Genomic DNA, 16,611 nt, shown 5'->3' with positions numbered 1-16,611 from the left:
CGATTTCCGAGCGTAGTGCAGCCACTTGGGTGTGACCCTCCCCCCCAAAAAAGAGAGATGATTAGTGGGTTGAAGCACAAGTTTTTTTTTGTTTTGTTTTGTTTTGTTTTTGGGCCACACCCGGCGGTGCTCAGGGGTTACTCCTGGCTGTCTGCTCAGAAATAGCTCCTGGCAGGCACGGGGGACCATATGGGACACCGGGATTTGAACCAACCACCTTTGGTCCTGGATCGGCTGCTTGCAAGGCAAACACCGCTGTGCTATCTCTCCGGGCCCTGAAGCACAAGTTTTACATAAAAGAGACATGGGTTTGATATCCAGGCCACATGCTCTGTCAAGCACCATCACTAAATAAATAGCCACTGAGCACCATTGTGTGTCCACCTCCTCTCTCCCCAAATCATGCATCTGCTGGGGGTATACTGTGTGAACTGAGAAGGTCATGCTTTGTGAAAGTAAGTTGTGAATGCTATACTCAGCTAATTATTATGTTTTAAATATATTTTTTATTTAAGTAACATGATCATAGTTGGGTTACAGTCATAACCAGAACACCCCCCTTCACCAGTGTAACATTAACCTCTCCCCCCTTTTCATCCCCTGCCTGTGTTCGAGACAGGCATTCTACTATAGTTATTTGTTTTTTGTTTTGTTTTGTTTTGTTTTGTTTTGTTTTTGGGTCACACCCGGCTGTGCTCAGGAGTTACTCCTGGCTGTCTGCTTAGAAATAGCTCCTGGCAGGCACGGGGGACCATATGGGATGCCGGGATTCGAACCAACCACCTTTGGTCCTGGATCGGCTGCTTGCAAGGCAAACGCCGCTGTACTATCTCTCCGGGCCCTTGACACATGTCTTAACTGCTGTACGATCATTCCAGCTCAAGTGCCCAGTTGTTTTTATAAGAAATGAATGTGAGGCCGGAGCAATAGCACAGCGGTAGGGGGTTTGCCTTGCACGCGGCTGACCCAGGATGGACCTGGATTCGATCCCTGAAGTCCTATATGGTCCCCCGAACCAGGAGCGATTTCTGAGCGCACAGCCAGGAGTAACCCCTGAGCGTCACAGGGTGTGCCCCACCCCACCCCCCAAAAAAAACAGAAAAGGAAAAAAAAAAATGAACGCAAGTGCATTTAAAAATACCAAAAGCCGGGGCCAGAGAGATAGCACAGCGATAGGGCGTTTACCTTGTACGCAGCCGATCCAGGACAGACGGTGGTTCAAATCCTGGCACCCCATATGGTCCCCGGTGCCTGCCAGGAACGATTTCTGAGTGTATAGTCAGGAGGAACCCCTGAACGCCGCCGGGTGTGACCAAAACACCAAAGTAAATAAATAAAATACTAGTTTAACACTTGAAGCTCTAGATAAAGAAATAGGGAAAGGGGCCGGGCGGTGGCGCTAGAGGTAAGGTGCCTTCCTTGCCTGCGCTAGCCTTGGACGGACAGCGGTTCGATCCCCCGGTGTCCCATATGGTCCCCCAAGCCAGGAGCAACTTCTGAGCACATAGCCAGGAGTAACCCCTGAGCGTTACCGGGTGTGGCCCAAAAACCAAAAAAAAAAAAAGGAATAGGGATGGTCAAAAATGTCATTGACCTAATTTTAATAAGACTCCATTTTTTTCAGGTAAGAAAAACTGAACTTCGGCTCTGGCTATGGTGTCCTACTATCTTAATGACTGCGGGTTTTGTGTTCCTGATCGCCGGGGTCAGGGATTTGGAAGTGGGGTGTGGAGCACATTAGCCCTGAGTTCAGAGGTTTCGAACCAGGAACCACGGGCCCTAGGTGGATCTTGCAAACTGGCCTCTGGGCTTCCAGAGAGCCCCGCCCCGCCCTCGCCCTCTTTTTTCAGGTAGCCTAGCTGGGATGCCGCGCGTGATTGGCTGCGAACTCTTCCTGGTCCCGCCTTCCTGCGGCCAGCGCATCTCCGATTGGAGGAAAGTCACGCCGATCATCCGGGAGCCATCATGGCTGCCGCCGGGGAAGGAGCCACTAATTTAGGTGCGGTGGTGCCATGGATCGCGGCACAGGAGGGAGGGAGGCGGGGATGCAGATTCATGGGGGCCTGGAATCGTGCATTTCGGAAGGAATCTCTTCAGCCTTGGGTGGGCCCATTAGAATCCCTGCTGCAGATTCCCAGAGTCTCTCTCTCTCTCTCTCTCCCTTGGGGACCGGCACCCAGTCCCCGTCCCGCGTCTCAATGTCTCCCCTGTCCCCGCAGAGGTGGCCCGGGGCAAGCGCGCTGCCCTCTTCTTCGCCACGGTGGCCATCGTGCTGGGGCTGCCGCTCTGGTGGAAGACCACGGAGACCTACCGGGCCTCCTTGCCGTACTCCGAGATCAGTGAGCTGAATGCCCTGCAGGTGAGAAGTTGCTAGCGGGGAGGCCCAGGGGACTCAGCTGCCCAACTGGCAAGGTGGAGTCGAAGCCCTAAGGCTCCTTTTCTTCCCCCAGCTCCGGATAAAGGTTCCCATCACTGTCGTGTTTTCCCGGGATTCATTGTACCCGCAAGACCTGGAGATGCTGCCTGATACTGTTGTGGATGAGCAGGAGATTCCTTTGAAATGTGAGTTCTGGGGATGAGCTCCAGCACTTACATGTTTTGCTGGGCAGCTCACTCCAGATACGTTTGGGTCGGAGTCGCATGAATATCTCATTTCCCATCAATGTATTAATGCAGGGAATTAAAGAACATGCCAAGCTGCGGGACACCCCACCCCCATCAAGTTCCGGCCCCTACACACTTTTGGGAGTGATCCTTAGCCCTATCTCCCAGCATTGAGAAATTCAGTGTGTGTGTGTGTGTGTGTGTGTGTGTGTCTGTGTCTGTGTGTCTGTGTGTGTCTGTGTGTGTGTCTCTGTGTGTGTGTGTGTGTGTGTCTATAGATCCGAACTCTGGATGGATTTGGTTTCCTGTATGCAGAATTAGTGCTTAGCCCTATAGCTCTTTCTCTGACCCACAGGAAATTTTTGTTTTTGTTTTTTTGGGCCACACTCGGAGGCATTCAGGGGTTACTCCTGGCTCTGCACCCAGAAGTAGACTCCTGGCAGGCTCAGGGGATCTTATGGGATGCCAGGGATCGAACCCAGATCTGTCTTGGGTCAGCAGCATGCAAGGCAAACGTCCTACCGCTGTGCTATCACTCCGGCTTCTCTCACGAGACAGTTTTATTCATAAAGGCTAAAACTACCAGATCAAGGAATGAAAGGGATAGTACAGCAAGCAGACTGCTTCTCTTGCATGTAACTAATCCAGGTTCCAGTCCTGGTACTCCATATGTTCCCTGAGCCCTGCTAGGAGTAAGCTCTGAGCATTGCTGGGCACACTACTGAACCTGGGTTGGTTGCCTGCAAGGCAAGCATCTTACTTACCTTACCCACTGTGCTATCGCTCTAGCCCCTCTCATACACTTCTTTTGTGAATTGTTGATCATTGGTTTTATAGATGATTTGGTAGATCACTTTATCCTAGTTTAACTGATTCTGCTACTTCCTGTGTTTCATATAAACTCATAGGTAGATCTAAGGACTTGATTCAGTATTTTATTATTTGTTGATTTGATTGTTTTGGGGCCACACCCAGTGGCACTCAAGGTTTATTCCTGGCTGTGTGCTCAGAAATACTCCTGGCAGACTCAGGGGACCATATGGGATGACTGGGATCAAACCTGGGTCAGCAGCGTATAGAGCAAGCATCCTAACTGCCATGCTATCACTCTGGCCCTTCCTTTTTTTTTTTTTTTTTTTTTTTTTTTGTGAGAGTCACCTTGCCGCTATCCTTACATACTTACTGGTGGGTATTAATGTTAGTGCTGTGATTACTTGATAGTACAGTGGGCAGGGCACTTGCCTGGCACACATCTGACTCCACCTGATTCAATTCCTGGTACTGTATATAGTCCCCTGAACACATCCAGGAGTCACCTGTGAATGCAGAGTCAGGAGTAAGTTCTGAGTACTGAGGGTTGTGGCCTTTTTGTGGTGATCTGCCCCAATAATCTTCTATTATGCTTCTTCCTTTCCCTTTCAGATAAAATGAAAATCAATTGCTATTATCACAAAGAGTATCGGATTGCTTCAGAGCATGAAGAAGAGGCCCTGAAACTGGGCACCGTGCAAGGTACCAGAGGAAGTCACATTGTGTGTATGTGTGTGTGTGTGTGTGTGTGTGGATGTTGGGGATCAAATCTGGGCCACTCGTATGCAAGGCAAGCACCCTACCCATTGTACTGTCGCTCCAGCCCACATTATGGCTCTTTTAGGGAGGTTGTTTATTTTATTTTATTTTATTTTTTTAAATTTTTACGTTCAGAGACCCAGGGGCTATAGCTCAGTCTCTCTCTCTTTTTTTTTTTTTTTTTTTGTTTTTGGGCCACACCTGGCGGTGCTCAGGGGTGACTCCTGGCTGTCTGTTCAGAAATAGCTCCTGGCAGGCACGGGGGACCATATGGGACACCGGGATTCGAACCAACCATTGGTCCTGGATCGGCTGCTTGCAAGGCAAACACCACTGTGGTATCTCTCCGGGCCCGAGGTTATTTATTTTTATTTTTTTTTGTTGTTGATTTTTTTTTTTATTTTTTAGCTAACCAGAGTATACTTGGGGCTTATTCCTGGCTTTGCATTTATAGATCACTCTTGGTAAGGCTCGCAGGACCATATGGGGTTCTGGGGATTAAACTGGATTGGCTGTGTACAAGATAAGAGCCTTATTGACTTTACTATGTATCTTTCCAACCTCATCTTACTATTTTAACATGAAGCCCCCTTTTTCCTTTGACCTATATTATGTAGCTTTCATACTGGGAGCTAACTCCAAAATTGCTCTGGGGAAGCTAGACAGTGTTTCAGCAAGGGCCAGCTTTGGGGTAAGCAGTGTGTGAATGGGAGGAGGGAAGTCAAAGAGGAGAAGATGGTTTATTTGTTTCTAATAGACTACTTGCTCCTTTCCCTAGAGGTAGAAGCCATGTTATTGGAGTCACAGGAGCAAGCCGAAGGCTCCCTAACTGTGTACGTCATTGATGAGAGATCCTCGCTTCTCCCCAAGGTAGGTTGAGATGTGAGGCTGCAGGTTATTGCTTATCTTTGCAGCTCATTCTTCCCAGCTTTGGGAGCATGACCCCAAAGAATGAATAAAAGAATATTTACTTTTGTGCCGACCCGAGACGGACCCGGGTTTGATCCTTGACATCCTATATAGTCCCCCGAGCCTGCCAGGAGCACTGTCGGGTGTGACTCAACCCCCTACCAAAAAAAAAAAGAACATTTTTTATTGTGTGCCCTAGGTTCCATTCTCACACATGCAAGGTAAGTACTCTGCTTCAGCTATATGCCTAGATCCCAAATAACATTTTGTTTTATTATTTGGGGGTAGTTGGAAGTAGGGGATGGCTCCCAAGCAGTTCTCAGAATCCCCATAATACTCAGCCAGCCAGGCCAAATGGTTATTTGCTTAGAACCATGCAGTACTAAGGGCTACCAGATATACCCAAGAGGTACTTAGAAGCCTATAGCGCTGCACATGGCAGTATTAGTACCAATGATCATACTAAGATCACTGCATATAAAGGGCATATGATCCTGACCACTGAATAACTCCTGGCTCCAAAAGAACATTTTTTTTTTTCATTTATATTGGTTTTAGGGCTACACTCATATGTCACTTTAGTCATGTTAAGGGACCATATGACATGGCATTGAACCTGGGACATCTGCCTTACTGCTATACAATCTCTCTAATCCTACCAAAAGAATGAGATGTTGGGGTTTGAACCCAGGTCCGTCCTGGATCAGCTGCATGCAAGCAAACGCCCTGCCACTGTGCTATCGTTCCAGCCCCCAAAAGAAGAATTTTTGTGTTGTTTTTATTTGGCGGCCACAACCAGTGATATTCAGGGGTTACTCCTGGCTTCGCACTCAGGGATTACTCCTGACAGTGCTTTCTAGACCATATGGGATGCCAGGGATAGACTCTGGGTTGGCTGCGTGTGAGATAAGCACTATACCCACTGTACTCTCCAGCCCTGTAAAGAACTGTTTTTTTTTTTTTTTCTGGGTGGGGTCACACCTAGTGGTGCTCAGGGTTTCCTCCTGGCTGTACGCTCAGAAATCGCTCCTGGCAGACTCGGGGGACCATATGAGATGCCAGGATTTGAACCACTGTCCTTCTGCATGCGAAGCAAACACACTACCTCCATGCTATCTCTCTGGCCCCGCAAAAGTACTTTTTTTTTTTTTTTTTTTTGGTTTTTGGGTCACACCCGGCAGCACTCAGTGGTTACTCCTGGCTCCATGCTCAGAAATTACTCCTGGCAGGCTCAGGGGACCATATGGGATGCCGGGATTCGAACCACCATCGGTCCAGAGTTGGCTGCTTGCAAGGCAAACGCCCTACTGCTGTGCTATCTCTCCGGCCCTGCAAAAGAACATTTTAATGAGCTTCCATCTACCTACCCATGCTCAGACTGTATAGTCTGCCAGTATAGTCACAGCTCCTGCATCTCCATGCTTATACCCATTGTAGTACAGGCCTGAGGTGATCATGTATATATTATAGTTTTTTGTTTTTAGGCCACACGTGGTGATGCTCAGGGATAACTCCTGGCTATGTGCTCAGAAATTGCTCCTGGCTTGGGGCACCATATGGGATGCTGGGGGATCGAACTGCAGTTGTCCTAGGCTGGCTCAGGCAAGGTAGATACCTCACCACTTGCGCCACGCCTTCGGCCCCTATTTTGTTTTTGTTGTTTTTCGGAATTTTGTGTCCTCTTGAACAATTTCCTGAACTACTGAGCTGTAAATACCTCCCCAGTGCTTTAGGGACCATTCTGGGTTTGAACCTGGACTTCCCACATGGGAAGTGTCAGCCAGCCTAACCTTAGCCCATTGAGCTAGATCTTTTGAAGTTTTTGTTTGTTTGTTTTTTTGGTTTTTGGGTCACACCCATCATTGCTCAGGGGTTACTTATGGCTCTATGCTCAGAAATCGCTCCTTTCTGGCTCGGGGGATCACATGGGGTGCCGGGATTTGAACCGATGACCTTCTGCATGAAAGGTAAATGCCTTACCTTCATGCTATCTCTCCGGCCCCCCTTTTTTTTTTGCTTTTTGGGCTACACCTGGTGATGCTCAGGGATTACTCCTGGCTATGCACTCAGAAATCGCTCCTGGCTTGGGGGACCACATAGGATACCGGGGGATTGAACCGTGATTCATCCTAGGTTAGAGTATGCAAGGCAAATGCCCTACCGCTTGCGCCACCACTCCAGTCTCTAGATCTTTTTAAGTTTTTTTTATCATATTGTATCTCTATAAAAAATAAACTTGGGAGGGGGCGGAGAGATAGCACAGTGGTAGGATGTTTGCCTTGCACGCAGCCAACAAAGGTCAGACCCCAATTCGATTCCCGGCATCCCATATGGTCCCCCCAGCCTTCCAGGAACAATTTCTGAGTGCAGAGCCAGGAGTAACCCCTGAGCACCACCAGGTGTGACCCAAAAACAAAAACAAAAACAAACAAAAAAATCTCCACAACTTTGGGCTGGAGAGATAGCATGGAGATAGGGCATTTGCCTTGCATGCAGAAGGTCGGTGGTTCAAACCCTGGCATCCCATATGGGCCCCTAAGCCTGCCAGGAGTGATTTCTGAGCGTAGAGCCAGGAGTAACACCTGAGTGCTGCCAGGTGTGACCCCCCAAAAACAACAACAACAACAAAAAACAACCACACAACTTATTTTGGCTCTGGGCTCAATCCTATGTCTGTTGGGAAAGAGAAGGGATCAAAGTGAAATCACCAATAGATATCTGCAGCTCAGAAATGCAGAGTTAGGGTTTCAAGTGATAGCACAGAGGTAAGGCAAGGCATTTGCCTTGCACTTGGCGGACCCGGGACAGACCCGGTTTCGATCTCCGGCATCCCATATGGTCCCCCGAGCCTTCCATGAGCGATTTTTGAGTGCAGAGCCAGGAGTAGCTTCTGAGCACCAACTGGGTGTGGCCCAAAAACAAAAACAAAAACAAACAAAAAAAAGAAAGGGGAGGGAGGAAGGAGGAAAGAAGGGAGGGAGGGAGAGAGAGAGAGAGAGAAAGAGAAGGTGAGAGAGGGAGAGGGAGAGGAGTGAGAGAGAGAGGGAGGGAGAGAGGGAGGGGGAGAGGAAGAGAGAGAGGGAGAGAGAGAGGGAGAGGAAGAGAGGGAGAGGGAGAGAGAGAGAGAGCTGGTCTTATTGGTCAATGACCAGATTCTCAGACAGGAGTCAAAGTGCTCTTCTCTATGCTTTGATGTGCTGGGGCTTGCTTCTTACAGGACATGATAAGCTACATTGGACCCAAGAGAACTGCATTTATACGGGGACTAATACACCATGATGCCTTTTTCTTCATTACCCTTCGCATAAGGGAAATCATCAGTACCATGTCTTTGACTGAGGAGGTGTTGGCTGCAGCCCTGGCTGACCACCTTTCAGAGAGCAAGGGGAGCTCTGATAAGAGGCGGCCTCTGAAGTCCAGCTTGGGTAAGATGGCTGGGCTGTACCATGGGAGAAAAGGGGTATTAATTATGAGGTGGCAGGGAGTAGGAGGGGAAAATCTGCATGATCTCTTTCCTCTGGTCTTCTTGAGCCTCTGTATTTTCTTCCAACCCTCAGTGTTTCTCCTCCCTGTCATACTCTATCTTTGAGGGCAAGAGGAAGATGCTACACTTCCCACTGGGTCCAGGCTGCCCCTCTCCCATGGCTCCATGAAGTCCTTGACCTCCCTCCTGTTTCTATAGGCTATGAAATCACCTTCAGTTTGCTCAACCCAGACCCCAAGTCTCATGATGTACACTGGGACATTGAGGGTGCTGTTCGACACTACGTACAACCCTTCCTCAACACCCTTAGTATCGCGGGCAACATTTCTGTGGACTCCCAGGTGAGAAGGGTCTCAACTGGGGGTGCCCTTCTTTTTTTTTCTTGGTTTTGTTTTGGAGTCACACCTGGTGATGCTCAGGTTACTCCTGGCTCTGAGTTCAGGGATCACTCGGGGATCACTCCTGGCATTCTTAGGTGATCTTAGAGTGCTGTAGATTGCATCAGATCAGGTACATGCAAGGCAAGTGCCTTAACTGCTGTAATAACTCTTCAAGCCCCAACGGAGGACATCCTTTTGCTGTCCCATCCTTTTCACTCTTCATCCAGATTGAATTTTTCAAGTGTGGCTTGTTCTTCCAGCTCCCAGAGGACTGCTTTGCTGAGAACTTGCTGTGCATATGTGTGATTCTGGCCTCTGCATTCTCTCCCTGGGGGTTCTGCTCGGGTGGGTTTGAAAGATGCTTATTTCTTCCTCCTGTCTCCCTCCTTAACTGTTCACCCATTGCTCCATCCTTAAGGAATTTTCTTTCTCTTTTTTAAAACCAACTTGCTGAAATACGTTGATGTAGTACTAATAAAAAGGTGGAGAATGGAGCATTTTGTGTTATACAATGTCCTTTCAGAAAGGGAGCTATTTGGGGCCTGAGCTATAACACAGAAGGTAGGGCATTTGCCTTGCATGTGACCGATCTGGGACTGGGTTCAATTCCTGGCATCCCATGTGGTCCTCTGAGCTTGCCAGGAGCAATTTTTGAGGACAGAGCCTGGAGTAACCCCTGAGTGCCACTGATTGTGGCCCAGAATCCCCCACCACCTCCCCAAAAAAAGAAAGAAAGGGAGACATTTTTGTCAGGTTTTGAGGTGAGAGTAATTACTTTTGTGAATAATTGATTTGATCTTTGGATCTTGAATTGTACTGTTTGTTTCTCTTTGTTTAGGCTATTAAAAATGAACCTGGTAAAATATATTTGTTCAAAGTGCATATTTAGTATATTAGTTCTACCTTGAGGTTTGTTTTTTTTCCTATGCTCCTTTTCTTTCAAATCTGATTCGGTCTCTTTTAAGACAAATAGACCTCTTTTAAGATGTCATTAATAGGGCCTGGAGAGATAGCACAGCGGTGTTTGCCTTGCAAGCAGCCGATCCAGGACCAAAGGTGGTTGGTTCGAATCCTGGTGTCCCCGTGCCTGCCAGGAGCTATTTCTGAGCAGACAACCAGGAGTAAACCCTGAGCATGCCGGGTGTGGCCCAAAAACCAAAAAAAAAAAAAAAAAAAATGTCATTAATAGAGATCTCATTTTTTTTTTTTTTTTTTTTGGTTTTTGGGCCACACCCCTTGACGCTCAGGGGTTACTCCTGGCTATGCGCTCAGAAGTTGCTCCTGGCTTGGGGGACCATATGGGACGCCGGGGGATCGAACCGTGGTCCGTCCAAGGCTAGCGCAGGCAAGGCAGGCACCTTACCTCTAGCGCCACCGCCCGGCCCCTCATTTAAGATCTCTTAATAGGGGGCTGGAGTGATAGCACAGTGTTAGGGCATTTGCCTTGCATGTGGCTGACCCAGGGGAGAACTGGGTTCAATTCCTGGCATCCCATCTGGTTCCCTGAACCAGGAGCAATCTGAGCGCAGAGCCAGGAGGAACTCCCGAGTGTCACTGAGTGTGGCAAAAAAACCCAAAAACAAAAAACAAAGATCTCTTAATAGATTTCTTTTAAGATATCTCAACCTTTTTTTTTTCCAGAGTAGAGCAGAAATCAGCAGAATAAATCTTCCTCTATATTACACAGATCCTTTATTATGCAATGTTGGGGGTCAATCCCCGCTTTGATGTGGCTTCCTCCAGCTACTACTTGGCTGCACATAGTCTTCCTCATGTCATCAACCCTGTGGAGTCCCGTCTAGGTGCGTTTGGAATGAGGAGGGTCTCGCTGTGCTGGGGAAGGACTCTGAGGGCTCATCTGGGCTTGGAGATGGGAGTAGAATAGTAGTTCCTGGGAGGAGGTAGGTTGGCTTGAGGGTATTGAAGAAGTGCCACACCTGATGGTATGAGTTCTGGACTCCAATTGGGCACCATGCTGGGGATTAAATCCAGGTCTCCTGTATGCAGTATGTCTGCTCAGTCCTTTGAGCATCTTTCTGGCCTCTAAATGTGATTTTTTGGGGGGATCAGGGGTTGGGAAATATGGGCCACATCTGGCAGTGCTCAGGGCTTAATCTTGACCCTGCACTAAAGGATAACTTCTGGTGGGGATTGGGAGACCATATGAGGTGCTTGGTTATCAAGACAAGAGCCCTCTATCATTCCAGCCCCAGGATTACAGTTTTTTCATATTTCGGGGTGGGACCTAGGAAGTAAGGCATGACTAAGAACTCTAACACAGGCCACTGAAGTGAGTCTGCCACTAGTTAAATTTCAATTCATTGTACATCAGGGTATGGAACAGGCAGTACATGAGATCATGGCAAATTCTACCTGATTGATTGGTTCAGTCACCCAGCAAACATTAGCCAAGGGACTACTCTCTGAGATAGTTGAATTCAGAGAGTGGAGGACATTTCAGCAAGAGAACTTCAATGCAGAAGAATGAGAACATAGACATCCATGAAGTCCAGAGAACTTTTGTGCCAAGTTGAGAGTAGGTGGTCCAGGATGAGGTTGGCAAGGCAGACAAGCATCTTACCATAAAGGACGAGAGAGGGAGAGAGAGAGAGAGAGAGAAGGGGGGGAGAGAGAGAGAGAGGAGAGAGAGAGAGAGGAGAGAGAGAGAGAGAGAGAGAGAGAGAGAGAGAGAGAGAGAAAGAGAGAGAGAGAGAGAGAGAGAGAGATCCACAGATAAACCACTGTGAATGTCTTGAAGGATAGTAAGCAGGGAACTGATACAAGGCTCAAGTTATATGTGTGCACAAAACACAGGTATGACATGGGATGGCTGAGAAAAAGCAAAACTTAGAGGGAACTTATAGATAGAGGATGGAGTGTCCCAGATTTTGTACTTACTTTTAGTGACTCATCTCAGAAGAGTGCTCAATCTTTAACTCTAAACCTTAGAGCAGGAGGATAGCCAGTGATTGTCTGCTGGGGAAATGACTGAGCCCAACATGAATGGACAACTCCTTTGAGGCTGCCCTGGAAGCACTGGATATGATGTATTCTCACTTGGCTTCTCTCTACCACAGGATCCAGTGCTGCCTCCCTTTACCCTGTGCTCAACTTCCTACTCTATGTACCTGAACTGGCGCACTCCCCGCTGTACATTCAGGACAAGGACGGGACTCCTGTGGCCACCAACGCCTTTCACAGTCCCCGCTGGGGTGGCATTATGGTAATGGTTATATGATGTTGACCCCCTGAGGCTCCAGAGACAGATATTCCCTGAGACTATTCCTGCTATTGTCCTTCTGGGGTCTAGTTTGGGGTATGGAAGTCAAGCTCACCTTCTGTGCCAGCCTCACTGCTACTTACTTTCTTGTTGTTTGGGGGCCACATTCAGCTGTGCTCAGGAGTGACCCCTGGAGGTGTTCAGGGGTCAACTACATGCAAGACAAGCACCTTAACCCCTATCCTCAGTACAATCTCTCAGGCCCTGCTGTTTGTATCTATCTGTTTTCTGAGCTATGGTCCTTGTGCCGCAGTATTGTCCATATTCGGAGGACTCGTGTCCATCTGGGATTCGGCCCCTGTGTGCAGGAGTCTTGTGTGCTTGGGAACTTGTCTTCTCAGGTGTACTCATGGGTAGCAACTCTAAAATGGAGTTGAAAAATATCCCTGGTGGATTCAGAGAGAGAGCACAGCACTTGACCAATACAGGGCAGACCCCAGTTTGAGTCCCAGCATTTCATATGGTCCCCTGAGCCTACCAGGAGTGATTTCTGAGCTCAGAACCAGGAGTAACCCCTGAGTGCTGCTGGGTGTGACCCCCCCCCCCCCCACAAAAAAAAGAAAATCCCCTGGGCCGGAGAGATAGCTAGCATGGAGGTAAGGCATTTGCCTTGCATGCAGAAAGTCAGTGGTTCTAAACCCAGCATCCCATATGGTCCCCTGAGCCTGCCAGGAGCGGTTTCTGAGCATAGAGCCAGGAGTAACCCCTGAGCGCTGCCGGTGTGACCCAAAAACCAAAAAGAAACATCCCTGTTGCAGGACTTTTGAGGGGTCATGAAGGCCATTTTTGTAAAATTCCTTATAGGCAAAGGCCAGATGAGGTAGCCTTTGAGGTGAGGGGTGGAATTTGAGCCAGAGAATAGCAAATCTCAAAAAACATTAGGTCAGGGGCCACAGAGATAGCATAGCAGTAGGGTGTTTGCCTTGCATGCAGCTGATCCTGGATGAACGATGGTTCGAATCCCAGCATCCCATTTGGTCTCCCCAGCCTTCCAGGACTGATTTCTAAGTGCAGAGCCAGGAGTAATCCCTGAGTGCTGCCAGGTGTGACCCAAAAACCAAACCAAACCAAAATAGACCTTCCCCTTCTCACAGGGCATCTGGGGACGAGTGTCGTGTTCTTTTGCAGGTTTACAACGTGGACCCCAGAGCCTACAATGGCTCAAAGCTGCCTGTGAAGGTGGAGGTGGATATGGTGCGAGTGATGGAGGTGTTCCTGGCACAGCTGCGGTGAGGTTCCAGGGTGTTCACTCAGGGAGAGACGGAAACCAAGTCTAACTGGGCAGGGCTGTCTTGGCTGTGCCCAGTGATTCATAAAAACCAAAAAAAGGATTTCTAGATACAGCTCCATCATTTTTTTTTTTTTTTTTTTTTGTGTGTGTGTGGTTTTTGGGTCACACCCGGCAGTGCTCAGGGGTTACTCCTGGCTCCATGCTCAGAAATTGCTCCTGGCAGGCACGGGGGACCATATGGGACGCTGGGATTCGAACCGATGACCTCTTGCATGAAAGGCAAACGCCTTACCTCCATGCTATCTCTCCAGCCCCCAGCTCCATCATTTTAAGATGAATGAGTGCTAATAGAGCCTGTTTAATAAAAACAGACTCATGAATGTCAGGTTCATTAGGTGTGATTAGGAGTGCTTAGAAAAAAAGAAAATAGGGGTTGGAGTGGTGGTGTATGGTAGGGCGCTTGCCTTGCAGTAGCTGACCTAGGATGGACCATGGTTTGATCCCTTGGCATCCCATATGGTCCCCCAAGACAGGAGTGATTTCTTTTTTTGTTTGTTTGTTTTTTTTTTGTTTTTTTTGGGTCACACCCGGCAGTGCTCAGGGGTTATTCCTGGCTCCAGGCTCAGATTTCTTTTTTTGTGTGTGTGTTTTTTTTGGATCACACCCGGCAGTGCTAAGGGGTTATTCCTGGCTCCAGGCTCAGAAATTGCTCCTGGCAGGCATGGGGGACCATGTGGGATACCGGGATTCGAACTGATGACCTCCTGCATGAAAGGCAAACGCCTTACCTCCATGCTATCTCTCCAGCCCCCACAAGAGTGATTTCTGAGCGCATAGCCAGGAGTAACCCCTGAGTGTCACCAAAAACCAAAAAGAAAGAAAATAGGAGGAGTAGGAGGAGTGGTAGGGCACTTGCACGTGGTTGACTTGGGACGACCCAGGTTCTATCCCTGGCATCCCATATGGTCCCTAGGAGCAATTTCTGAGCACAGAGCCAGGAGTAACCTCTGTTTGTTGCCAGGTGTCCCCCCCCAAGTAAACCCCCCAAAAGTGGGGTGTTAGAGAGAGTACAGGACTTAAAACACTTGCTTTGCATCCCCCAGTTTGAATCCTTGGCACCACATATGGTCTCCTGAGCACCACCAAGGGTCACTCGTGAGCACTGCTTATTGTGGCCCAGATTCCCCTCCCCCCCAAAATAATGTTTAATCCTTTTTTTGGGATACATCTAAAGGTGCTCAGGGTTCCTTATGGTGGTGCTTAGGGGGCCAAATGTAGTGCTAGGGTTCCAATTCAGGTCAGCAGCATGCAAAACAAGTGCCTTCCTTAAACATTGTACTATCTCAAAGGCCCATGTCTATTTTTTTTTTTTTTTTTTTGTGGTTTTTGGGTCACACCTGGCAGTGCGCAGGGGTTATTTCTGGCTCCAGGCTCAGAAATTGCTCCTGGCAGGCACAGGGGACCATATGGGGCACCGGGATTCGAACTGATGACCTCCTGCATGAAAGGCAAATGCCTTACCTCCAAGCTATCTCTCTGGCCCCCCATGTCTCTCTTTTTATTATTTTTGTTTTTGAGGTCAAACTTGACTTCTTGGGGAACCATGACAGTCAAACCTCAGAGCATGAATATTGGGCCTTTGAACTCATTGGGTCTCATTATGTATGTCATTTTATTTTTGGCCACTTTTGAAAGTACTGGAGGCTAGTAGTTCTGGGAGAGTGGGATGGGCATATGGTTCTGGGGATCAAGCCCAAGCAAGACCTTACATATGCATAGCCTGTGCTTTACCATTTCAGTCATATCTCTGGCTTAATTCTTGTGCTAACTCATCTATTGACAAAGTTCTCCCCTCTGTTGAAGATTCTAAGAGTATGTCTGAGCCCATCAGGAAAAGGGGATTCTTTTGGATTTATAATGTCTGTCCAGAGTCCAGGATCAGAGAGGAACTTAGATACATGCTTTGAGGTGCTCCTGGCCAACCCTTTACTGTGTCTCAGAATTTTGATTTATCTTTTTTTTTTTTTTTTTTTTTTTTTTTTTTTTTTTTTTTTGGTTTTTGGTTTTTGGGCCACACCCGGCGGTGCTCAGGGGTTACTCCTGGCTGTCTGCTCAGAAATAGCTCCTGGCAGGCACGGGGGACCATATGGGACACCGGGATTCGAACCAACCACCTTTGGTTCTGGATCGGCTGCTTGCAAGGCAAACACCGCTGTGCTATCTCTCCGGGCCCAGAATTTTGATTTATCTAAAGAGAATAAAGAGGGTAAGGGAATTAGTCAAGGCAGGTATTTTTTTTTGTTTTGTTTTTGGGCCACACCCGGTGACGCTCAGGGGTTACTCCTGGCTATGCGCTCAGAAGTCACTCCTGGCTTGGGGGACCATATGGGATGCCGGGGGATCGAACCGCGGTCCGTCCTAGGCTAGCGCAGGTAAGGCAGGCACCTTACCTTTAGCGCCACCACCCGGCCCCTAAGGCAGGTATTAATAGAAATATTTTAGCCTCAAAAATATTTCAAACTGGGGCCGGAGAGATAGCATGGAGGTAAGGCGTTTGCCTTTCATGCAGAAGGTCATCGGTTCGAATCCCGGCGTCCCATATGGTCCCCCGTGCCTGCCAGGAGCAATTTCTGAGCGTGAAGCCAGGAGTAACCCCTGAGCACTGCCGGGTGTGACCCAAAAACCACAAAAAAAAAAAAAAAAAATTTCAAACTGGGGAGATTGATAGCACAGTGGTCCCAGGGCATTTGCCTTTTACATGGCTGCCCAGGATGGACCTGGGTTCAATACTCGGTATCCCATATGGTCCCCCAAGCCAGGAGTGATTTCTGAGCACATAGCCAGGAGTAAGCCCTGAGTGTCATAGGGTGTGGCCCCCCCCCAAAAAAAAAACAACAAACCAAAACAAATATTTTAAACAATTGGGGGCCGAAGTGATAGCACAGCAACATGCCTTGCATGTTGTTAACCCGGGATGGACCTAGGTTCGATCCCTGGCATCCCATATGGTACCTGTGCCTGTCAGGAGCGATTTTTTTTTATCTTTATTTAAACACCTTGATTACAAACATGATTGTAGTTGGGTTTCAGTCATATAAATAACACCCACCTTTACCAATGCAACATTCCCATCACCAATGCCCTAAATCTCCCT

At 48.2% G+C, this 16,611-nt stretch overlaps 1 protein-coding gene across 2 annotated transcripts in view; it reads left to right on the top strand.

Moving 5' to 3' along the window:
• The first annotated feature begins 1,959 nt into the window (after window positions 1-1,959).
• PIGS (phosphatidylinositol glycan anchor biosynthesis class S) overlaps window positions 1,960-16,611 on the top strand; it is a 1,033,024-nt gene continuing 1,018,372 nt past the window's right edge. For both annotated transcript variants that reach the window (XR_007494849.1, XM_049771750.1), the window contains exons 1-10: window positions 1,960-1,999; window positions 2,220-2,359; window positions 2,451-2,562; window positions 4,027-4,116; window positions 4,952-5,043; window positions 8,300-8,507; window positions 8,765-8,907; window positions 10,634-10,748; window positions 12,024-12,169; window positions 13,355-13,455. Coding sequence is in view for 1 of the 2 variants with exons in the window: in XM_049771750.1 (XP_049627707.1) it covers window positions 1,966-1,999; window positions 2,220-2,359; window positions 2,451-2,562; window positions 4,027-4,116; window positions 4,952-5,043; window positions 8,300-8,507; window positions 8,765-8,907; window positions 10,634-10,748; window positions 12,024-12,169; window positions 13,355-13,455 (1,181 nt within the window). In the remaining variant the exon portion in view is untranslated. The remainder of the gene's footprint in view (window positions 2,000-2,219; window positions 2,360-2,450; window positions 2,563-4,026; window positions 4,117-4,951; window positions 5,044-8,299; window positions 8,508-8,764; window positions 8,908-10,633; window positions 10,749-12,023; window positions 12,170-13,354; window positions 13,456-16,611) is intronic.

This window comes from Suncus etruscus, chromosome 1, assembly GCF_024139225.1.
Source record: "Suncus etruscus isolate mSunEtr1 chromosome 1, mSunEtr1.pri.cur, whole genome shotgun sequence".
NCBI classification, from domain to species: Eukaryota; Metazoa; Chordata; class Mammalia; order Eulipotyphla; family Soricidae; genus Suncus; species Suncus etruscus.
The sequence above is the reverse complement of the archived record's forward strand: the minus strand, read 5'-3'. Positions and strand labels throughout refer to the sequence as shown.